The 26,499-nt window shown below is 40.8% G+C and overlaps 1 protein-coding gene across 1 annotated transcript in view; it reads right to left on the bottom strand.

Annotated features, from left to right (window-relative positions):
- The window catches only part of L1CAM (L1 cell adhesion molecule), a 1,053,451-nt gene that overhangs the window by 170,517 nt on the left and 856,435 nt on the right, over positions 1 to 26,499 (bottom strand). The window contains exon 22 of the mRNA XM_082263926.1: positions 16,039 to 16,158. Within this exon, the coding sequence (XP_082120052.1) occupies positions 16,039 to 16,158 (120 nt within the window). The remainder of the gene's footprint in view (positions 1 to 16,038; positions 16,159 to 26,499) is intronic.

Raw genomic sequence — 26,499 nt, 5'->3', positions numbered from 1 at the left:
CAGATGTGGCCAGACCAGAGTCTTGTAGAGAGGGAGAATAATCTCTTTATTTCTGGAGTGAATCCCCTTTTTTATACATGCCAGTATTCTGTTGGCTTTGCTTACAGCCTCTTGGCATTGCATGCCACTGCCAAGCCCGTTGTCCACCAGTACCCCCAGGTCCATTTCCATCCTAGACTCACCCATAGGTTTCCCCCCAGTGAGTAGCTTGCTTTCATGTTTCTGATGCCCAAGTACATTACTTTACATTTTTCAACATTAAACCTCATCTGCCATGTAGTTGCCCACCCCATTATTTTGTTCAGGTCCGCTTGTAAGGTTTCCACATCCTGCATAGAAGATATTGGCATGCTTAGTTTAGTATCATCAGCAAATACTGAGATTGTACTAGATATCCCCTCCTCTAGATCATTTATGAATAAAGTAAACAGGATTGGTCCCAGGATAGAACCTTGGGGGACCCCACTTTCCACACCCGCCCAATCCGAGTACTCCCCATTTATCACCACCCTCTGGACTCTCCCCTGGAGCCAGTTCTCTATCCAGGTACTCACCCTATGGTCCATGTGGGGAACGGTGTCAAAAGGCCTTGGCAAAGTCCAGATACACGACATCCACAGGTTTACCTTTAGAGTATCTAGGTGGCAGCTCACTTCATCGTAGAAGGTTAATAGATTGGTTTGGCAGGAACGATCTTTCATGAATCCATGCTGATTACTACTAATAATACCGTTTTCATGACTAAAGTCTCGTATGTGGTCCCTACACATCTCCTCCAAAATCTTGCAGACTACTGATCTTAGGCTGACTGGCCTATAGTTACCCGGGATATATCTCGGGCCTTTTTTAAATATTGGTACCACGTTGGCTTTTTTCCAATCAGCTGGCACCATACCCGTCTGTAGACTATCCTTAAAGATCAAGAATAATGGTCTGGCAATCACCTGGCTGAGCTCTTTAAGAACCCTCAGGTGAAAGCCATCTGGTCCCGGTGATTTATTTATTTATTAATTGCAGTATGACTGGTCTATTTTTTTAATCTTGGAAAATTATACACATATGTATTATATCCCCTTGAGGCTGATTTCAGTCCATAGTAAATGGTGCAGTTGTGATGTATTCTTAAAATAAATTAACTAAATAGAAGTTCATTTTACCAAAAACAATCTTGACTTCTAGCAAGTCTTGGAGCATGGTGTAACAATTTTGTCCATGCATTTTTTTTTAAACATTGCGTTGGCTGAGAGAGGTCACGTGTCAAATCTGTCAAATTTTGTTTCCATATTTTGTGAGCTCATGAAAAGCTATAAATCACATTCCAGAAGTTATGGGTTTTGGTTACTTTGATATTCTGTAATAATATCCTTTGATTGCATTTCTCACATTACCTGTGTGATACATATTTCTAAATTTTGTTCCGCCATTTGTGTTTATTACCAGTTATGTTTTTGACATTATTCTGCACGGATTTTATTTAATAAATATATATATTTTTGCACAAAATTATATTCCTCTTATCTTCAGGTTAGCGCCAATAAACGATCTTGAGTTTTTGTTGATTTATGGAAATAAGTTGAGAATCTCCTTGATTATAGATCCTTGCTTATTTGCATAAATAGACACTGTTTATCAGAGCAGTATAAACATTCTGACAGATATCGATGTATTCTCTATACTGAACTGACTGATAGATACTCAAGGGCCTAATATTCTCAATTGTCCTATGTATATATATATATATATATATATATATATATATCAATATACTGTATACTGAACTGACCGATAGATACTCAATTGTCCTATATATATCTATATATATATATATATATATATATATATATATATATATATATCAATGTATGGTATATAGTCTATGGTATATACTTCACTACTGAATATATCTCACTATCTGATCTCCTAAATTGTAAAAAGCACAAATCTCTCTCCCTGCCTAACTGACTGCTACTAGCAATGTCTTCCTAATTAGACTACACTGCACTGTCTGATAAACTGCAAACCACTTTCCTCTCCCTGCCTAACTCACTGCTAGCAATATCTCTAATTAGACTACACTGCACTGTCTGATAAACTGCAAATCACTCTCCTTTCCCTGCCTCAATCGCGTTCCTCTCCCTGCCTCAACCACTTCCTATCTCGCCCGAACAGTCACACTACACGCGGCTGCTGTGTGATCAGCCTTTATATAGTGTGGGGCGTGTACTTAGCTCGTGAGCCATGATTGGCTAAAGAAAACCTGCCTTTGTCCAATCATGGCAGAGATGATGATGATTTGACTGACCAAAGCATGGAGGTCAGGGTGCATGCTTTGGCCAATCACATAACGCACTGCATGCGCGCACGCTCGCAGCGCATTATGGATGCGGGCGCTCGAATTTCCCGCAAAGAAGCACATTTGTTCGTCATTCGAGTCGAACTTACACTCATCCCTACTGGTTTGTACCATTCGGAAAAAAGGACTGAGCACCAAGAAAACCTGAACACTCAATCACCCAGCGCTTAGTATAAAAGACTAAAAGAGCAGCCACCTAAATAAATACACAAATGGAAAAAAAGGTGCATATAAATACGCACAAGCGGCGCTTAATGAGTTATCCACATAGGATGCAAAAGTGATCATAAGCAAATAAATTGCTACAAATGTATGAATTAAATATAAGTCCACAGTAATTAATGTAATAAAAATGGAAATAGAATAAAGTCCGTGCTGATAGAGAAGTCCAACACCACTTGGCCTCAGTGCGGGTATAACGCTCCACCTTGCCGTTAGTCAATGTGCACCTCCACCTCACCACTCGTGGGATATATGCATATATACGCTTACCAGAAGGCTCAAGCATACACGCCCAATAATGAAAACCAGTCCGGACTCTCTCCGCAAACGGATCCTTGGAACACCGGGTCATACACAGTAGAAAATCTCCCAAATAGTTGCGGTGCATAAGGAAGGAGCAAAGATACACATAGGGCAATATTGCTTAAAACACCATGTACCTTTATTCACAACTCCCCCCTTCACCCATTACACTCACATAAAAAGGAATAGAACAAGCATGTATAGATCGGTGTGGCAGTACGGTCACTGTCGGCCGCTTACCGGACTCCCGCTTGCTTCACAGCGTCCCGGAAGCTCCGGATTCCGAGGTCGTACAGCGTCCTGTTGCCGAGGTGACCGCGCAAGTCACCGCCCTAACGCGTTTCGTCATCAGACTTCAACGGAGAGCGTGCTTGCGCGGTCACGTCACTCCAATTTATTTCATACCTCTGCCGGACATTAACCCCATCTGCAGCCTATCAGCCGCGGCGGAGCGCCGGAGTCATTGGTATTCATTAATGACGGAGCCCATATTCAGAAGAACACCATCAACATACATATAGATAATGTGGTCATCTTGTATATATTGTTCATTATCGCACAACATGATATCAATGCTGACTGCGGCCACAATCTATATGTCATACTTATAACATTAGTCGGGCATATATGATACAATTGCTTTGGTCCAAACACGCATAGTTTGGTATAGCCCTGTCAACCTAGGCTCCATTGTACATACGTTATCAAATTTTCACAGACCCGAAGCATACATATCTAATATATGCTAATAAATGTTAATATGAAAAATAGAAATATTAGGTACATGTTATAAATATAAGAATTATTCTCTAAAATCCTCATATAAAATATAAAATAGTAAAAGAATATTAAAAGAATATATATGAAAAAATATTAAAAAAATATTTGAACGATTACATTCACATACCTAATACCAAAATATCCTGCATGGGTGTGCAGGTATTCAGCAAAACACTAAGCTCACTGGTTCCAGATATAGTTATAGGACCTAGCTATTGTGTTAGTCTGTTAGTGCCAGTCATGTTACCGATCCAATGGTAAAGCGCACCTTGCACTAAAAAAAAATTTGCTAAAAAGACGATTAAAGTGAAAAATACATGACTGTATTTCAACCCTTAGATTGGAGCTGGAGTGATCTTCCCCCATCAGTAATCACTGATGAAGCAATTCACATCCAGCTCTACATTAAGACCCCTAGGATGGAGTACATCCGTAAGGTATATCCAGTACGTCTCACGACGTGATAATTCCCTGACCATGTTTGATCCCCTCCAATTGGGGTGTATTCTGTCAATTCCCCAAAATTTTAAACCTGAGGGGTCTTGGTTGTGTTTTAGTTTAAAATGTAAGGATACGCTATGGTCTTTGTATCCCTTGATGATGTTTGTTATATGCTCGGATACACGTTTGGATAGAGTCCTTTTTGTGCGTCCAATGTACATTTTGCCACAAGGGCATTGCAGACAGTACACGACATGGGTGGTATGGCAGGAAATACACTCTTTAATATCGAATTGTCTCCCATTGGCACTAGAAGTAAAGGAACTCATACCTCTTGGATGTTCTCTTACTTGTCGACAGGAGATGCATCTCCGGCAGGCAAAGAAACCGGGTCTATCCCAGAACATTTTGGGTTTGTTAGGGGGGTCTATGATTTTTTTGACCACCTTGTCCCCAAAAGAAGGGCCTTTTCTGTAAATAAATACAGGAGCCTCTGGGATGACCTCTCCCAAGAACTTATCCATACAGAGGATTCCCCAATGTTGTTTAAAAATATTCTCGATTTCCTTATATTGCTCGTTGAAATTAGTAATGAAGCCCCACTCATGTCTTTTGTTTTCCTCTTTCGTTTTGTCTTCAAGGCAGTTGTTCTGTGAAAGCTTTCCAACTTCTTGTATAATACTATCCAATCTCGAGGGACAATATCCTTTTTCGACAAAACGTTCTTTCAAAAGGCCAGATTGTGCCAGATAATCCGTGTCACTGGTACAATTCCTCCTAATGCGGAGGAACTGGCCCTTTGGGATGTTTTTCAGCCAGTTTGGATGGTGCCCACTGAACATGGGAAGATACCCATTCCTGTCAGTGGGCTTAAAGTAGGCCTTAGTGCCAACTTTACCATCTCGCAGGAAGACCTCCACATCAAGGTATTGGATGTTGGTTTTGCTCCAACTGAAGTCCAAGCGAATGTTGTTCTGGTTGTTATTTAAATGTTGCATAAATAACAATAAGGACTCTTCAGTTCCCCTCCAAATGAAGAACATATCATCTATGTATCTTTTGTAAAGGAGCAGTTCTGGTTTCTGATAACAATAGATAAATCTGTCTTCCCACTCTCCCATAAAAAGATTGGCTAGGCTGGGGGCATACTTCGCCCCCATCGCCACGCCTCTTTTTTGGGTATAAAAACTACCCCCAAACCAAAAATAATTGTGGGAGAGACAATAGATAAGCAGGTGAGCCAGAAATCTTTTTTGGATGTCAGGGATATCCTCCCTTTGACTAAAAGCCCAATTGAGGGCTAGTAGGGCATCGTCATGTTGGATTATCGTGTATAGTGACGCCACATCGGCCGTCACCAAAAACACGTCGCCTGTATCTAAACCTTCCAAACATACCAGAGATTTTAGGAAGTCTTTTGTATCCTTCAAGTATGATTTGGTCTTCACCACGCTGTTTTGTAAAAAATGGTCAAGGTATTCACCAGCCCTTGATGTGACTGAATTGATGCTATTAACTATCGGTCTTGGAGGAGGGTTATTTGCATCCTTATGGATTTTTGGGAGCGTATAAATCGTCGGCACCCTGCTGAAGCTAGGAACTAAGTACCTCTTCTCCTTTTTTGTCAGTACCCTGATATCGTAACCATAAGTAACCAATTCACTTAATTCGTTGCGTGACAATTTCGTTGGATCTCCATCCAAAATTTGATATGTATCCGAATCTGCCAACATTTCAGTTACCTGGTTATGATAATATTCCTTCTTCATAATAACCACTCCTCCGCCTTTATCTGCTGGGCGAATAATTACATTTTGTCGTCTTTCCAGAGCATCAAGACCCTCCTGTATGTGTCTAGGGTTGATATTCTTAATAGGATCTATTTTTTCAAGATCCCTAAGAACCAATTTCTTAAAGACATCCACACAGTGGTTTGATGGCTGTGCAGGGTTGTAGAGGGATTTGTTTTTTAAACCACTATCCACTCCGACAGTATATGTCAGTTGATTAGTTGTTTTAGGCCTGCTATTATTTAAATAGTGCCTTTTTAAATTGATCTTACGGACAAATTTATGCACGTCCATATATACACCAAATTTGCCTATTGACCGTTTAGACGCACATTTCAAACCGGCATTTAAAATGTTGATTTCTTTATTGTTTAGAGTGATGCCTGCAAGATTGTAGATCCCACTTAGGCCGCCCTCTTTCTTTTTATGGGTCCTCTTTCCTGCTCGGCATCCTCTATATCTGGTCCTGTCCAAAAATCTCTTTGATCCTGGGTTCCCCTCCATTGAGGGCCTAGATTGTTCCCCTCGGGACGTGGAGGGCCCAGGGGTGGGGGGCCCGCATATGTGCCCCTTCCCCCCCTTCCTCCTCTGCGACGCCCACGACCCCTCCCGCCCCTCCATAAAAAAGGCCGGGAAGGTGGGGGATTCCATGGTCCATTTTGGTAGGCCAGCGGTTCAAATTTATTTTGTGTTGCTACCGCATATCCATTATTAAAATAATGAGTATCCGGATGTGGAATATAACCAGGAGTTTTATTCCGTTTATTTGGGTGTTGGTAAATCTGTTGTCCGCCTGTTTTAGGTATATTAGCAGGGTTATTATTCGGTAATTTTTTATCTTCGGGTCTGTGAAAATTTGATAACGTATGTACAATGGAGCCTAGGTTGACAGGGCTATACCAAACTATGCGTGTTTGGACCAAAGCAATTGTATCATATATGCCCGACTAATGTTATAAGTATGACATATAGATTGTGGCCGCAGTCAGCATTGATATCATGTTGTGCGATAATGAACAATATATACAAGATGACCACATTATCTATATGTATGTTGATGGTGTTCTTCTGAATATGGGCTCCGTCATTAATGAATACCAATGACTCCGGCGCTCCGCCGCGGCTGATAGGCTGCAGATGGGGTTAATGTCCGGCAGAGGTATGAAATAAATTGGAGTGACGTGACCGCGCAAGCACGCTCTCCGTTGAAGTCTGATGACGAAACGCGTTAGGGCGGTGACTTGCGCGGTCACCTCGGCAACAGGACGCTGTACGACCTCGGAATCCGGAGCTTCCGGGACGCTGTGAAGCAAGCGGGAGTCCGGTAAGCGGCCGACAGTGACCGTACTGCCACACCGATCTATACATGCTTGTTCTATTCCTTTTTATGTGAGTGTAATGGGTGAAGGGGGGAGTTGTGAATAAAGGTACATGGTGTTTTAAGCAATATTGCCCTATGTGTATCTTTGCTCCTTCCTTATGCACCGCAACTATTTGGGAGATTTTCTACTGTGTATGACCCGGTGTTCCAAGGATCCGTTTGCGGAGAGAGTCCGGACTGGTTTTCATTATTGGGCGTGTATGCTTGAGCCTTCTGGTAAGCGTATATATGCATATATCCCACGAGTGGTGAGGTGGAGGTGCACATTGACTAACGGCAAGGTGGAGCGTTATACCCGCACTGAGGCCAAGTGGTGTTGGACTTCTCTATCAGCACGGACTTTATTCTATTTCCATTTTTATTACATTAATTACTGTGGACTTATATTTAATTCATACATTTGTAGCAATTTATTTGCTTATGATCACTTTTGCATCCTATGTGGATAACTCATTAAGCGCCGCTTGTGCGTATTTATATGCACCTTTTTTTCCATTTGTGTATTTATTTAGGTGGCTGCTCTTTTAGTCTTTTATACTAAGCGCTGGGTGATTGAGTGTTCAGGTTTTCTTGGTGCTCAGTCCTTTTTTCTGATATTTCTTTGTTTAATACCTGGCTGCTATGGAAGCTATTGCCTTTATAAAAAATAGGCCTATAGTATTGGATAATATATTTTCTGCCACTAATGACACCCTGCCTGCCGCAACAGATATTAGCGGTCAATTATCCGCCTTGAGTCATCTGTTGGATAAACAAATCCGTGCATGGTGGGATGTCAGCACGTTTGAGCGGTACATCAAAGAAAAAATCATCATGAGGAGTTTGCGGTGGGACGTAACTCCTCAGGATGGTTTGGATGATGAGGGCTCAATGGCTGAGTGGTTGGAATTTTTCAACTCCGTGGGATTAAAACTCCAGGAGTTGGTCCTAAAGAGGAAAAAGAAAAAAATGTCCCTGTTGGAAACAAAAATAGCAGTGATCCAGTCAGCTCTGGAAACGCACAAAGATAGTCCACTGTTGGAGAAATTCAACGTGGAGGTTAAGAAAAAGCTTGAAAAACTCGATAGAGATACTCAAAAAAAGAAAGTAAAAAAGTTCCACAGGGACATGAAAGATTTTAGAGAAGGACAGGTCTACTCGTGGCAATCCCTGAATACGGAAGGGCCAACGGGAGGGCCGGGTCCCAGTAATCTGAATGTGTTGGTTGATACACCCATTAGAAGCACAGGGGGTATAAATATACTTTTACAACCCCAAAGGGTCGGAACACCCAAAAAAACAGCTTCTAAAGGGAAAAAGTCTGATAAAAAATTACCGAATAATAACCCTGCTAATATACCTAAAACAGGCGGACAACAGATTTACCAACACCCAAATAAACGGAATAAAACTCCTGGTTATATTCCACATCCGGATACTCATTATTTTAATAATGGATATGCGGTAGCAACACAAAATAAATTTGAACCGCTGGCCTACCAAAATGGACCATGGAATCCCCCACCTTCCCGGCCTTTTTTATGGAGGGGCGGGAGGGGTCGTGGGCGTCGGAGAGGAGGAAGGGGGGGAAGGGGCACATATGCGGGCCCCCCACCCCTGGGCCCTCCACGTCCCGAGGGGAACAATCTAGGCCCTCAATGGAGGGGAACCCAGGATCAAAGAGATTTTTGGACAGGACCAGATATAGAGGATGCCGAGCAGGAAAGAGGACCCATAAAAAGAAAGAGGGCGGCCTAAGTGGGATCTACAATCTTGCAGGCATCACTCTAAACAATAAAGAAATCAACATTTTAAATGCCGGTTTGAAATGTGCGTCTAAACGGTCAATAGGCAAATTTGGTGTATATATGGACGTGCATAAATTTGTCCGTAAGATCAATTTAAAAAGGCACTATTTAAATAATAGCAGGCCTAAAACAACTAATCAACTGACATATACTGTCGGAGTGGATAGTGGTTTAAAAAACAAATCCCTCTACAACCCTGCACAGCCATCAAACCACTGTGTGGATGTCTTTAAGAAATTGGTTCTTAGGGATCTTGAAAAAATAGATCCTATTAAGAATATCAACCCTAGACACATACAGGAGGGTCTTGATGCTCTGGAAAGACGACAAAATGTAATTATTCGCCCAGCAGATAAAGGCGGAGGAGTGGTTATTATGAAGAAGGAATATTATCATAACCAGGTAACTGAAATGTTGGCAGATTCGGATACATATCAAATTTTGGATGGAGATCCAACGAAATTGTCACGCAACGAATTAAGTGAATTGGTTACTTATGGTTACGATATCAGGGTACTGACAAAAAAGGAGAAGAGGTACTTAGTTCCTAGCTTCAGCAGGGTGCCGACGATTTATACGCTCCCAAAAATCCATAAGGATGCAAATAACCCTCCTCCAAGACCGATAGTTAATAGCATCAATTCAGTCACATCAAGGGCTGGTGAATACCTTGACCATTTTTTACAAAACAGCGTGGTGAAGACCAAATCATACTTGAAGGATACAAAAGACTTCCTAAAATCTCTGGTATGTTTGGAAGGTTTAGATACAGGCGACGTGTTTTTGGTGACGGCCGATGTGGCGTCACTATACACGATAATCCAACATGACGATGCCCTACTAGCCCTCAATTGGGCTTTTAGTCAAAGGGAGGATATCCCTGACATCCAAAAAAGATTTCTGGCTCACCTGCTTATCTATTGTCTCTCCCACAATTATTTTTGGTTTGGGGGTAGTTTTTATACCCAAAAAAGAGGCGTGGCGATGGGGGCGAAGTATGCCCCCAGCCTAGCCAATCTTTTTATGGGAGAGTGGGAAGACAGATTTATCTATTGTTATCAGAAACCAGAACTGCTCCTTTACAAAAGATACATAGATGATATGTTCTTCATTTGGAGGGGAACTGAAGAGTCCTTATTGTTATTTATGCAACATTTAAATAACAACCAGAACAACATTCGCTTGGACTTCAGTTGGAGCAAAACCAACATCCAATACCTTGATGTGGAGGTCTTCCTGCGAGATGGTAAAGTTGGCACTAAGGCCTACTTTAAGCCCACTGACAGGAATGGGTATCTTCCCATGTTCAGTGGGCACCATCCAAACTGGCTGAAAAACATCCCAAAGGGCCAGTTCCTCCGCATTAGGAGGAATTGTACCAGTGACACGGATTATCTGGCACAATCTGGCCTTTTGAAAGAACGTTTTGTCGAAAAAGGATATTGTCCCTCGAGATTGGATAGTATTATACAAGAAGTTGGAAAGCTTTCACAGAACAACTGCCTTGAAGACAAAACGAAAGAGGAAAACAAAAGACATGAGTGGGGCTTCATTACTAATTTCAACGAGCAATATAAGGAAATCGAGAATATTTTTAAACAACATTGGGGAATCCTCTGTATGGATAAGTTCTTGGGAGAGGTCATCCCAGAGGCTCCTGTATTTATTTACAGAAAAGGCCCTTCTTTTGGGGACAAGGTGGTCAAAAAAATCATAGACCCCCCTAACAAACCCAAAATGTTCTGGGATAGACCCGGTTTCTTTGCCTGCCGGAGATGCATCTCCTGTCGACAAGTAAGAGAACATCCAAGAGGTATGAGTTCCTTTACTTCTAGTGCCAATGGGAGACAATTCGATATTAAAGAGTGTATTTCCTGCCATACCACCCATGTCGTGTACTGTCTGCAATGCCCTTGTGGCAAAATGTACATTGGACGCACAAAAAGGACTCTATCCAAACGTGTATCCGAGCATATAACAAACATCATCAAGGGATACAAAGACCATAGCGTATCCTTACATTTTAAACTAAAACACAACCAAGACCCCTCAGGTTTAAAATTTTGGGGAATTGACAGAATACACCCCAATTGGAGGGGATCAAACATGGTCAGGGAATTATCACGTCGTGAGACGTACTGGATATACCTTACGGATGTACTCCATCCTAGGGGTCTTAATGTAGAGCTGGATGTGAATTGCTTCATCAGTGATTACTGATGGGGGAAGATCACTCCAGCTCCAATCTAAGGGTTGAAATACAGTCATGTATTTTTCACTTTAATCGTCTTTTTAGCAAATTTTTTTTTTTAGTGCAAGGTGCGCTTTACCATTGGATCGGTAACATGACTGGCACTAACAGACTAACACAATAGCTAGGTCCTATAACTATATCTGGAACCAGTGAGCTTAGTGTTTTGCTGAATACCTGCACACCCATGCAGGATATTTTGGTATTAGGTATGTGAATGTAATCGTTCAAATATTTTTTTAATATTTTTTCATATATATTCTTTTAATATTCTTTTACTATTTTATATTTTATATGAGGATTTTAGAGAATAATTCTTATATTTATAACATGTACCTAATATTTCTATTTTTCATATTAACATTTATTAGCATATATTAGATATGTATGCTTCGGGTCTGTGAAAATTTGATAACGTATGTACAATGGAGCCTAGGTTGACAGGGCTATACCAAACTATGCGTGTTTGGACCAAAGCAATTGTATCATATATGCCCGACTAATGTTATAAGTATGACATATAGATTGTGGCCGCAGTCAGCATTGATATCATGTTGTGCGATAATGAACAATATATACAAGATGACTACATTATCTATATGTATGTTGATGGTGTTCTTCTGAATATGGGCTCCGTCATTAATGAATACCAATGACTCCGGCGCTCCGCCGCGGCTGATAGGCTGCAGATGGGGTTAATGTCCGGCAGAGGTATGAAATAAGTTGGAGTGACGTGACCGCGCAAGCACGCTCTCCGTTGAAGTCTGATGACGAAACGCGTTAGGGCGGTGACTTGCGCGGTCACCTCGGCAACAGGACGCTGTACGACCTCGGAATCCGGAGCTTCCGGGACGCTGTGAAGCAAGCGGGAGTCCGGTAAGCGGCCGACAGTGACCGTACTGCCACACCGATCTATACATGCTTGTTCTATTCCTTTTTATGTGAGTGTAATGGGTGAAGGGGGGAGTTGTGAATAAAGGTACATGGTGTTTTAAGCAATATTGCCCTATGTGTATCTTTGCTCCTTCCTTATGCACCGCAACTATTTGGGAGATTTTCTACTGTGTATGACCCGGTGTTCCAAGGATCCGTTTGCGGAGAGAGTCCGGACTGGTTTTCATTATTGGGCGTGTATGCTTGAGCCTTCTGGTAAGCGTATATATGCATATATCCCACGAGTGGTGAGGTGGAGGTGCACATTGACTAATGGCAAGGTGGAGCGTTATACCCGCACTGAGGCCAAGTGGTGTTGGACTTCTCTATCAGCACGGACTTTATTCTATTTCCATTTTTATTACATTAATTACTGTGGACTTATATTTAATTCATACATTTGTAGCAATTTATTTGCTTATGATCACTTTTGCATCCTATCTGGTTTGTACCATTGTTCATTCCGAATAATGTCATAACACATTTTCTCATATTTCTCTCTGTTCATAATTACAAGATTTCCACCTTTGTCGGATGGTTTAATGATGATGTGTTTGTTATTTTGTAGCGATTTTATGGCTTGCCTTTGAGATGTAGGTAATTGCAGGCCCTATTTTACAATTCGTGTTCTCTATAGCCTTATGCTGGCCATACAATATACGAAAAAATCGTTCAAACGAATTTTCAAAAAACAAACACTTGGCTGTAAGAGCAAATGATCATGCCATCATGGACATAAATTAATTAGTTTTTTGTTCGTATTTTCACATATACCTAGTGAAAACAGTTTGGACGAGAAAAACGTCACAACCGATTACCGATTTGTGCCCATTAACTGGCCGAAAAACTAAAGAACTGTCCAAATGACCAAATTTTGGCTGATTTTTCGTATAGTGTACTTACAGCATTAGTTACTTGTATAAGAAAAACCCAAATGTTGGTATTACCTTGTAATATGGGAAAGGAGTTCGATTTGGGTTTATAGGATTTTGGGTGGGAATTGATCAAATTGGTATAATAGAGATACCTTGTTTGAAGCCCCACCCTGAGTGTCATTTGGTTCTATCTCCTCCTCCCATAGTTCCATTAGGCCCCGAAAGGCTTTCAACTGCACTATGGAGGTATTCTCCAACAATGAGTTGTCAAATGTGGGAGCTTCACTAGGGTCAGAAGCTTTGTCATACAATACTTTGTACATGAGACGTCTCACAAACAAATGTAGGTCTTTAACCAACTCAAACCTGTCAGCCTCCTGATCAGGGCAGAAAGTGAGGTCAAGTCTCAGGACCTTGGCCTCACTCTTTGACAATGGATAGGATGACAAGTTAATGATGTCATATTCCTCCTGACCCTCCACATCATGGGGGTCAGGCCTATCTACTTTGGGGTCTGAGGGGCTTGTTCAAGAAGTGTCTTTGATGTGCCTAATGTTTTTATGTTCCACATTGGTTGTGGAGCAGAAAATGGGAGCTGCGCGCAATTCAATCTGTGATTCGAGTGCATCAGTGCGGAATTCACTTACTTGTTGTGCAGACTTTGGTACCAATTGGAAAGATATAATACTTCCCGAAGGTGAAAGTGAGGGTTTATACTGTGTATATATATATATATATATATATATATATATGTATATATATATATATATATGTATATTTATATATGTTGTTACAGTTTTCAAGAACTATCTTTGAGACACCTAAAGCCCCCAGTGGAAATCCTTGCTGCTCCCCCTATGTGTATAGCTTTATTCCAATATAAGCAAGTTTGGATTATAGTAGGAAATTATTATCTTTACTACATGCCCAATATCCTGTTGGCCTTATTCTAATTCTTTATCAATTTATTATGGGTAAAATAGGAGCTTACTGTGCTTGATAATTTATAAGGTATGCAACTCTAATTGTTGCTTTTACCTACTTACCTCATATTCACTTCTTTGGGAATGTTACCTACATGCACCCTTAATTACCTTTACTACTATGGTATTGGAGTATTATATAGATGTATATTTATATATGTTAGTTTTTAAGAACTATCTTTGAGACACCTAAAGCCCTCCAATATAAGTATGGATTATAATAGGAAATTATTAGCTTTACTATGGGCCCAATATCATGTTGGCCTTATTCTAATTCTTTATCCATTTAGCTATGTAGAGTATGGTCTTTCATATTCCTCTGCGGGAGACTCTGCGCATGGGGGTGTTCCTCATTGACAGGCATATCAAGCCACATGAACAGACGTTCTACATCTTACCTGTTAGAAGGCTCAATTCTTTCAATAGGTAGGAAGCCATACCCTGGGGAACCTGTGCTGAGGATGGGGGATGTCTTTTTTGAATTTCTTGATTTAATACATTTCTATATTATAGATTTTGCTAATATGTATGTATACATTTTCTTCTGTTTAGAAGCTTTAATGTACCACGCACTTTCCTGAAGAAGCCTGTTTGCCAAAAAACATGTCGAAACAGAAGCAGGGAAACATTCAAAATACCTTTATAACACTACAGTTACTGTATGGTGACAACCGACGTGCTAATGATTTTAATGATTTGTGTTATTTTTGATTTAATACATTTATATATTTTTAACAGAGTTGTAAAATTACTTAGCAAAAAACAGCACCTTAAAAGTCCTGCATCTCGCTCTTTGTTTCTAGTACAATGGATGTTGGTGTCATGCTCCTAGTTAAGAGTCTAATCCTGGTTTCGCCCACATAACCAACAGAAAAAAAAGAATACCCATCTTAACTGTTAAATTTTTGGGGGCCTGAGACTACATATCTCTACACAGATGAATGCACCTGATGGGATGGCATGGCATATCTGAATCTGGATCAATGATGGTTCTATACTATGAGTGTGGAACCACTGCATCTATGAATAACATCTCACTAAAAGTCTAGTAAATAACTCTGTGATCATCACATTAGATAGTGGTCTGGTTGTGACATATACATTGAGATTATGATGTGTACACTTTACCACATATAATGCTTAAATATATGAGTGGAGCTCTCATGTTCAGCGCTTTGTTTACTGTACCAAATATCTTATCTCCTTCAATTAAAATATTTAAAAAAATGTATATTTGAGTGGAGTTTAGGCAGCTGGTTGTTTTTAATTCCACTGTGTGTGTCCAAGTGTCCTATGTGTATATATTCATGTATTTTATGAAGAGTAAAAGATATTGTTTTTTTTTTTTTTCAACTGAGAACTGTCAGTATTTTTCAGATTAAGTATCTCCACATCCATTTGTTTTTGGGTTTTACTTCACACACCATAAGAGGAGTTGCATACAGGATGGCCAGGAGGTGATGGGAGTTTTGCATCTTCTCCACATATAGGGTTTCTTTCTCACATGCATTAAAAATAGGCTGTTGGGTCACGTTTTTAACGCTTCCCGAACATCTATCAATGCCACACAAGGCAGGCATTGATGCTTTGCAACTGTCTTCATTCACTTTTATTGAAACGCACCACAACCACACCTTAAATGCACCTATGGCGTTTACAGTGTGTTTATTGTGTGGTTTCAAAGTGTTAAAAGTGATTATTTCTCATTTGGAAAAAAAAAAAAACAGAGGGCATTTAAGAAGTGTTGACTGACCAAACAAAAAAAACACCTGTACAACACTTTCTAAATGCTCACTAACGCTATATATGCATTAATGCAATGTATGCAAGTGTGAAAGAGCCCAATCCTGGCCAAGGTGGCACCTCAGCTAACAATACTGCTGTGTGCATAGGCTGAAAGCAATGGAGATAAAATACGCATTGGTTATTTTCTACTTACTGCTCTTATTCTTTATCTGTACTCTGATTTCACCATTTCTCAGTCCATCCAGTGGCCTCCATTTGAAGCAGATATACTTTTCTGTGCTGAAAACTGTAATGTTTAGGACTGGTGGAAATTCTGAAAACAATATAATATGTTAAATAAAAACCAGGACAATATAATATTGTGCTGCAGCTAACTATCTAGGGCTTTGATGATGAAACACCACAATTGCTCAGTGACTATAAAATATGAGGAAAAAAAAGACTATCCAAATAAAAGCAGCTTTACTAACATAGAAAAACCCTCCAAATATCCCCTATAAAAGACAAGAAAATAAATTGAATATATAAGCTGGCATTTTCTTCCTTCTATACACTTCTATATCAAGGTAAAGATTCTGTTAGTTACACTAACACCACTAGTCCCTCACACAGTGAAATATACTTCCACACATACATAAAAACATCAAATTTTATCCGGATGTAGCACACTGTAGTAGCAACAGGCTGCTAAATAAATTTAGTTTGTCTCCCCAGTAATCAGTAATCATTGATTATCTAGGGCTGCTCTGTGTTTCACAGGCTGCTGTTCTGTTATTTCCCCTGAAAGAGTATTCTTTCTAGAATAAAATAGGGCGTGGGCATAGTTGGAGGGCAGAACAGGCAGCCTGAATATTTATGGAACTCCAGCCACTCCCTGGGGAATTGTGCCCAGAAGGTGGCGAGAGAGCCCATAAATAGCTTAAGGCCTGGGCATCAGAGTGCAGTATTCCTGGGTCCAGTCTTGCAGAAGTAGACCCACGTGCAGGGGCTCTTCCCCCTGGTACATGACCCTAGAGGAAGCCTTAAAGAAGACACGAGGACCCAGCTAGGGGGCCTATTCCCAGATCTGTGTCCAAGGATCAAGTTGGGTCTGGAGGAAGCTCACTGGAGAGAGAGCCAGGAGGGCTGGGTGGTAAGGGGGCCGGCTGGCCTATGGTGGTGTGAGTCTACATCTCCCTCACTAGGAAGAGCCTGGTGGATATCAGCTGGCTGCAACTGATGATCCTGTGGGTTAGTAGATGACCCCCAGTACTAAAGAAAAGTTACCGTGTGAAGCTTTTAACTCTGGAGGGAGTACAAGTCACCAGCAGCATTGAGAATTCTGTGGGAAATTGAGTTTGTGCAGTGCAGTGCAGCCAGAAACTGGGGGGGGGGGGGGTTCTAGAGTTGTTAACCCCTTCAGGCTGATGTAACGCAATAATGTGGCCTTCTGCTTCAAGGGGTTGTCCGGGGTGATGCCTGCAGTGCCCTTTTTTAGAGCCGATGGTTAGCTTGCTTGTAATAACAACCAATGCAGGTAAACAGCCGCTCAGCTTATTACAAGCAGCTGAGGGAGGGACGTATTGCCGCCTTCCGCTGCTCCGCCCGTGTCTCCCGTCCCACCGGGAGACCCGAGGGACCGGCTGGCACATCCACTGGCTGTCCGGAGACTCGAACAAAGCCAGAATCAGCTTTGATCGGGTCTCAGATCTAGTAACCTGGAAGCGACGTCACTACATCACTTCCGGATTACTGGAGTTTTTTTAAAGGCATCAGTTTAAAAAATAGAAAGTATTCAAAAAGGCTGATTTTGGTATTTTGAATATTTTTAAGTGCAAAGGAGGGGTATGGGGTCCTCGCCATAAAAAGTACTTTATTACTGTCACAAGGAATGGTTGCAACAACAGTGTAAAAAGAATATAAAGTAAAAAAAAAAAAAAAAGTAAAGCGCTCCATCTTTTTGTGTTAGCGTGCAGAAGCAAAGGCATACCTAAGTAGCTCCCACAAAAGTAAACAGTGTTCAAACCACACATGTGAGGTATCACTGCGATCGTTAGAGTGAGAGCAATAATTATGGAACTAGACCTCCTCTGTAACTCTAAACTGGTAACCGTAAAATATTTTTAAAGCGTCGCCTATGGAGATTTTTAGGTACGAGTGTGCGCAATTTTAAAGCATGACACGTTAGGTACCTATTTAATCGGCTTAACATCATCTTTCACATTATACAAAACAACTGGGCTAACTTTACAGCTTTGACTTTATGAATTCACGAAAATTATTTTTTTTTTAAAAAAATTGCTGCGCAAATACAGTGTGACATAAAATAATACAACTGCCATTTAATTCTCTAGGGTCTCTGCTAAAAAAATAAATATAATGTTTTGGGGTTCAAAGTAATTTTTTATAAAAAAAAAAATACTGATTTTAACTTGAAAGCAACAAGTGTCAGAAAAAAGCTTAGTATCCAAGGGGTTAAGTTGCTGTTCTTCCCATGCTCCCTACCCCTATCCAAGTTCATCATTCCCAAAATAAACCCTAAAAAGAACGTCTGTTTTCTGAGCCAGTAGAATTAGGAAAATGCTGTTTGTCTGACTGTGTGTGCTCTAAATGGCAAATAGGACCAAATTCACCAATGGCTCCCTAGGGGGTGTGTTACACAAGTGTATTGTGTACTTTTTCAGTTTGTGCCACTGGCTGACTGATAAAAACAATGGGAGGAATTACCAAGGAGTGGTGCAAGCTCAAGTTTGCATCCTTCTTCTAAACATACAAAATAGGGCAGATGATGCTCCTAATTAACAAAACAGACACAAGCCCATTTGTTAATTAGGACTAGTCTACTCTGCGTTTCTCTGACTGTGCATGCTGCCCTCAGCTAAGTGCTGGAGATAGAAGGACTGTGCGCAGTCTGCACACATTCCATATTCTCATATGGAATGTGTGCAGAGCTCTCGCTCTGGAGCACACAGAGATCTATGGCAGTTTTCTATGCAAAAAACTGCAATTATCATTTTGTTAACTCATTGCAGAATCCACACCAGTTTCTTTTTCACCTTAAAATAGAACCTGGCATTGATGGCACAGATCAACCTAAAATAGGTTTATCTACTTAATGTGGTGCATGCTACTCCAGTTTCCTGCAACAATTTTCTGGCGCAGTAAGCTTTGTTAATTCCCTAAAAAGTTGCACAATAGTGAAGATTTAGGCGCAATGTGATTTTTTAAAAGGTGCAGGGGCTTCTTTGGTGCAGCATGATACGATTTTTGGCCCCATAGATTTTAATGGGAGCTCATGTAAAATGCATGTACATGCAAGTTTTTTTTTAAATCCAGTCTTCTCCTCCTACAAAAAAAAAAAAAAAAAACACATGACAATATGTAAAAATGCATGATTATGCAGCAGCACTAGTATGAACGCTAACTCACATGTGTGGTGCTGTGTATGCAGTTTCTAAGTTGCAATCTTGTGATAGCAAGCTCCAGCTCTAATGAAGACTCTCTGCCTTTTTCCTCCATCCATGCATGAAGCTATTAAGCTCCCATAAGCAGTAAAAAAAAAAAAAAATGAAGATAAAATGTTAAGCTCCCAAATGATGGAGAACTATTGCTTTCTATTTATGCCCTGGAAAGTGACATGTAAAAGCTTTTTGCAGTACTGCTGGCAAGTCTGCCTGAGAACACTCTACCAACACTCTTGCATCACACCTGTTCACCCGGCTCTACTTCTGACATGTTTCAAAGGAGTCTTGTACTATGTCTGTCTTTGTAAAGGAATATTTGCAGCGATCCTGTTTAACTTCTTCTGTTCATTCTCAATTAACTCTTCTCTCAAGCAGATAAAGGGTTAATGAAAAGGAGTGGAAGAAGTTAAACAAGACTACTGCAAGCATTCCTTGGGAAAGAAGAGCGTGATTCCTTTAAACATGTTGGAAGCAAGGCTGAGTAAATGGGTGTGACATCACAATCAGCGTCTAGGGTTTTCTCAGGCAGACTTGACAGCAGTAATGCTAAAAGCTTTTACATGTCACTGACCAAGCATAGGCAGAAAGCCATAGTTCTCCTTCATTTAGGAGCTAAACATTTTATCTGCATTTTTTTTTTTTACTACTTATGGGAGCTATTCATGCATGGATGGAAGAAGGAGGCAGAGAGCCATCATTAGAGCTGGAGCTTGTTATCACAAGATTGAAACTAGTGCAGGGTCATTTAGAAAACTGCTGCAGATTTCTGCCTGGTGTGACCTGTCACATGTGATGTGAACTGTCAGCAAATAGCTCACATCTCTCTCTCTGCCTATGCAGTGATTACTCTACAGGAGCAGAGCCTAAAAGGTTAATGACCCTCCTCCTCCCTACCGCTGTGTGTTGAGCAGGGTTGGGACAGGCAGAGAAATCAAAGCATGCAACGTCAGCTTTTCTGTTCTCTGTGTTGTGTCAATCAAACACTTCAGAACAAGAACTGAGGGGTGTGCATGCAAGGGATCAGCTGAAGCGGTCATGCTTTGCTGAAGCTCCGCTCCCAGAGGGCAGACAACCATTATATTCGGAGGCACCCCAAATGTTCTTTATCCCCAAAGCCGCCACACAGGTACCGAAAAGTCCCTGCTTCACGACGGTATGGTGTTGGTCAGGCACCGGCATAAATCCAAACCAAAAACTCTTAAAGAAAACCTATCCCGCGCTCCCGCCAAGATGGCGACGGCTCTAGCTTCTACCTCAGACTCAGCACATATCTTTACACGCCCTGTGAAGCTAGTTCAGAGCTCCATTCCATCTCTACTCACAGGACAGCTATCCCTCCAGCAGGTTCACGGTAATGGACTACAGGAACATAGGAATAAAGATTTGGTATCCCCAGCCCTGCTAATACAGCTAGAACATATGTTCCCGAAAAATTACTATCACAGACTTCTGACAATATTACCAATACTCCAAAAACAATAGGTGCTGTACAGCACCCCACTCCTGCGCTCAGAACCTGGTCCTCAGGCTGCCACAATCCCGGAACTCGTGCTAGTACTTGGCATCCGTTATGGCTAGGCCTTGCTGCCCCTTACAACCAGGGCGGTCGACCAAACACTGTAGATACAAAACAAAGAAAGGGCGCACCAGCCTAGCGCATTATCCTCAACGAGTTTATTAAATCAAAGTAAATAAAAATCAGCTACTCACAAACATTCGTGAAATTCAGGCACATCAATTCCATAAAACCGCCTCATAACAGAGGTCCGATATCTCATTGGAAGCAGAGGGCTGACGCGTTTCGAGGCTATGCCTCTTCCTCAGAGCCTGGAGACCATGGTCAAATACATTGCTTAAATAGGATATGGAAGACCAGGCCTCCACATGACCCTTAGGGATGTGGGAGGAGATATGGGCGTGGCTACACAACTAATTATCCAAAACATTACAGATTTCAATTTCAATTTGCTAGTGGAGGGAGTGGTTGCATAGGGCTAGCAAATTGAAATTGAAGCAATGTATTTGACCATGGTCTCCAGGCCTGAATTTCACGAATGTTTGTGAGTAGCTGATTTTTATTTACTTTGATTTAATAAACTCGCTGAGGATAATGCGCTAGGCTGGTGCGCCCTTTCTTTGTTTTGTATCTACAATATTACCAATAGCCTGACTAGAGATTAGAGAACTGGGCTTTAGAATGTCAGACCTTGAAACATGGGTGGATGACATGGAAAATCATTCCCAAACCTATTCTGCAGAAATAGAAAATCTTAAAGAGGAAAACCTTTACAGTCTCGCCTAGAGGACTTTGAGAATAGAACAAGACGCTCTAACTTACGCATTCGGGGCATTCCTGAAACTGTGACTGACATACAAGCCACCATGCTTGCACTTTTTCAAGAACTGCAACCAGCCATCCCAGTTGAACGATTAGAGATGGACAGGGTTCATCGTGCACTAACAATCAAAAAACCTCAGGATATTATCGCTAAATTTCATTTTGATTGCACAAAACAGCAGCTTCTCTCTGCAGCTAGGGAGAAAGATGTTTTGAACTTTCAAGGTCAAATTTTTGCAGATCTTTCTCCCCTCACCATTAATAAATGCAGAGCCCTGAAACCCCTGCTCCAGATCTTGTTGCAACACCAGATCTCCTACCAATGGGGCTTTCCTTTCTCAGTCCGCTTCACCTTTCAAGGTGTCAAACATGTTTGACGCACGGCAGAAGGCTTGCAATCTACTCTTCAGGACTTGCACCTGACAGATCATCAGGCTGCGTCGTAACTGCACTAGAGAGGCAGATTTCAAAAGAGAGGCGGATGCCCTCCGTGTTCGCCTATGTGCTCGAGGATACAGTAATAAGGTCTTGAAAAGGGCCTTTTCTAGACCTAAACTGTTGGAGAGAGACCATCTTATTTTTGGGCCCAAAAAGCGCCAACAAGATGGTACAGTAAGGGTCATCACCAAGTATAACGCACATCATCAGGCGATTAGAACGGTCTTTTCCAAAAATTGGCATTTTTTGAAGAACGATCGTGTGATATCAAAATATGTGAAAGTACAACCTCAGATCACGTTTTGCAAATCTAGATCTATCAGGGACTCCCTGGTTCATAGTCATTATTGTCCACCTCAGGAGTCCACAGAGGGATTGGTAGGAGTTGTGGGAACTTTCAGATGTGGTGAATGTGATCAATGCCCATGGGTGAGAGAAGGGGACACCCTTACTCTCCCCAGGGGCGGAACACTAAACTGCCGTTCTTTCGCCAATTGTCTAACAGAAGGGGTGGTATACATCGCAAACTGCCAATGTGGGGCATTTTATGTAGGCAGGACGAGGAGGAAATTTGCCAAGCGAATCCAGGATCCCCTCTACTATATGGAAGTTGGGATGATCTACACGCCCATATGCAAACATGTGGGTATGTACCATGGATTCGATCCAAAGTTTATAAGCTTTTCAGTTCTTGAAGTCATCCCCAGGAACCCCCGTGGGGGTGACTTCGATAACCGGATTTTGCAAAAAGAATCCAAATGGATCTTTAATTTACAGGCAACCACATGGCCAGGTTTGAATACGGCAGTCTCGTACAAACCCTTTTTTTAATCTTGTGATCATCTAGGGGGGTTAATGACTTGGTGGTTACCATGACGAATTTTGATGGATACCTTCTCCTTATTCTTTTCAAATTATATATTTTGTCATTTTTATTTATTTTCAACTTGATTTATTTTTGTTTTTGTTTCTTATTTCGCATTTTTTCATTTTTTGTTTTCGATTTCATTTATTTTATTTATTATTATTTTCAAGTACATTTTTTGTTTGTTTTTTGTTAACCTTTTGTATTCATATTTGTGCTTTTCTAATCTGTTTTAGTATAAAAAAAAAATTAAAAATTTTTTTTCATTTTTTCTTTCATTTATTTTTTCATTTTCTTTTTTCATTTTTCATGTTTTATTTTATTTTTGATTTTGCTTTTTGCGTTTGTCTTTTACGTTAGGCTATATATGTATTTATTTGTGGTTTATGGGTCTTGTATGTTATATGTATTTTTCATGTCTAGGGCATTATGTGGGCAATGTAGCTAACATCATAAGCTGTATATATTAGATTATGTAATGATGTAATAAGTTGTTAATACTATTCTGCTTTTATATTATTATTTTTTGTATAAATTCTACTTATGACATTGTTTTGTGCTGCTGTTTATTTAATAATTTCAGGTGGGACAAGGTTCTCAGGTTTCGCCACCAATTGCCCTCTTTGTGCAGCCTCGGGCGCAAAGCAGAGGCAGGCTCCCCCTTGTGGTTAGCTGTGCCTCTCCTGATCTCAGATCGGGGCTGCCAAGTGCCGCGGCGGGAGGGCTGTTTTTAGCCTCCCGTTGCGGCTGGATGTAGCGTGATGCGCCCGCACCGGAAGTGAAATCGGCAGGCGGCGCATTGCTTCCGGTGGGACCAGCTTATCAGTGGAGCGCACGTGGATCACGCCAATGGCGTATACTGCGGTATACTGCTGTATTTTATCATCTGGTAAGCAGGCACTTGTGTCTACTTTGACCTTTTACTGCATTGATTTATGTATGCTATCTACCACTCATCCTGCCATTCCCCTCTAATTAAAGGACTTTATCCCCATCCTTCTTCCTGCTATTAAGCAACAACAAACAATTGGCATGTCTTCCGTGATTATGAGCTTTGATAAGGGGATCATTTAGTTATTTTTAAGAAGTTTAAATCTCTCCCCTCTTTATTTATTGTCCTCCCCAATAACCCCATTATTCCCTTCCTCCCCTTCCCTTCAATTCCAGTCTGCACTAATATGGCCGATCCTATGGGAGGACTCTTCTGCCCCCTACAGTGTACGGTCAGGGTTATGGTCTGGCTATCCTGGTGACCTGTCCCACCGGATTATGATATTTTGTTGACAACTATGAAGTATGGTAATCATGCATATCTTTGAACAAATAATGTATAAAATACAATTCTGTTACGATAACTTTGATATATAAAAGATGTGTAGTCACTACTTATGTCTTATTTTTTCTTTCTATCACTTTAAGTTTTGGAAGGTGAATCAACTGCCTTTATTCCTGATGAAGCGGTGACTGTATAAATCAGTCCGCAAAACGCGTTGAATGGGCAGAACCCAGAACATCCATTCACTTATATGTTTGTCAAATGAACTGAATTATTATATACATTGATTCAATACAATTGTTTTTAATATGATTTTTTTAAATAAAATATTGTATATTTTTCTACATATGCTTACCTCCTTTACTTGTTGTGCCGAATCCTACAAAGTCCCATATATATATATATATATATATATATATATATATATATATATATATATATATATATATATATACTGTATACAACTATGACTAGGTTCTAGGACTAGCAGGTCTGTTATTTTATTATATTCAAAAACTGATTACTCCTAATCAATCTTGTTAATTAGTGTATAGTAAAGGGATGAGGAGTACTGATTTTTAATATCATTATTGTTGTTGAGGCAAGAGTTCGCTAACCGGTATGGAATGCAACAGTCCTTTATCGAAAAAGTGAATTATTCCTGCAGCAACTCGGTTCATCCAGAGATACATTTTCCAGCACAGAACAAAGTCCACAAAATACTTGCAACAGATGACAAAGTCCAGCAGTAAATAGTACAATCAACATCAGCCTTCAGAGACCCATTTGTCATTCATGTCATAGCAAGAATAGAGAAGTGTCTCCATGCTTGCTATTAGAATCGGACGAACAGTTCAGCCCGAGCGTGAGTTGGGGCCGAACATTGGCTGTTTGCCCGATCCACGAACACCCGAATTATCAGGGTGTTCGACAGTTTTTTCGGCCCGCCAAATGACCACAACGCACTGCACCGCCGCACAGTGCATTAGATGCCCTGATTGGCTGAAGCAATGAAAGCTTTGCCCAATCAAGACACAGAGCACTGTCAGAGCCATGATTGGAGAAAGTAATGATGACTCTATCCTAACATGGCTCATTGCTTTTAGTCTCGCCCCACACTATAAATATATTCTCCCCATAACGGCCATTTGCAATGTGATATCGGCATGGAGAGAGATAGAATAGGGCTCAGTTCAGTGCTGCTAGCAAGTTAGTGTGCTATATGCTATAGTACTTCTATTGTCAGTGTAGAATATCAGTTTAGTATGACTCTAGTGATAGTTCTGTGTGAGAGTAGTGTGACCATTCATTTTTACTTTAGTGTCAGTTTTGTTAGTGTAGTGTGACCATCCATTTTTACTTCAGTGTCAGTTTAATTTCTCGGTGCAATACTGTACATTTAATGCAGCATATATCAGTGCGTTACTGCACGTTTAACATAGTATATATCCTTGCGTTACTGCACGTTGAATGCAGTATATACATATATATATATATAGTGCATTGCGAATATATTCGGCCCCCTTGAACTTTTCGACCTTTTGCCACATTTCAGGCTTCAAACATAAAGATATAAAACTGTAATTTTTTTTGAAGAATCAACAACAAGTGGGACACAATCATGAAGTGGAACGAAATTGATTGGATATTTTAAACTTTGTTAACAAATAAAAAACTGAAAAATTGGGCGTGCAAAATTATTCAGCCCCTTTACTTTCAGTGCAGCAAACTCTCTCCAGAAGTTCAGTGAGGATCTCTGAATGATCCAATGTTAACCTAAATGACTAATGATGATATATAGAATCCACCTGTGTGTAATCAAGTCTCCGTATAAATGCACCTGCACTGTGATAGTCTCAGAGGTCCGTTTAAAGCGCAGAGAGCATCATGAAGAACAAGGAACACACCAGGCAGGTCCGAGATACTGTTGTGGAGAAGTTTAATGCCGGATTTGGATACAAAAAGATTTCCCAAGCTTTAAGCATCCCAAGGAGCACTGTGCAAGCGATAATATTGAAATGGAAGGAGTATCAGACCACTGCAAATCTACGAAGACCTGGCCGTCCCTCTAAACTTTCAGCTCATACAAGGAGAAGACTGATCAGAGATGCAGTCAATGATCACTCTGGATTTACTGCAGAGATCTACAGCTGAGGTGGGAGACTCTGTCCATAGGACAACAATCAGTCGTATACTGCACAAATCTGGCCTTTATGGAAGAGTGGCAAGAAGAAAGCCATTTCTCAAAGATATCCATAAAAGTGTTTAAAGTTTGCCACAAGCCACCTAGGAGA

Source organism: Pelophylax lessonae, assembly GCF_965119305.1.
Source record: "Pelophylax lessonae genome assembly, chromosome: 7".
Lineage (NCBI taxonomy): Eukaryota > Metazoa > Chordata > Amphibia > Anura > Ranidae > Pelophylax > Pelophylax lessonae.
The sequence above is the reverse complement of the archived record's forward strand: the minus strand, read 5'-3'. Positions and strand labels throughout refer to the sequence as shown.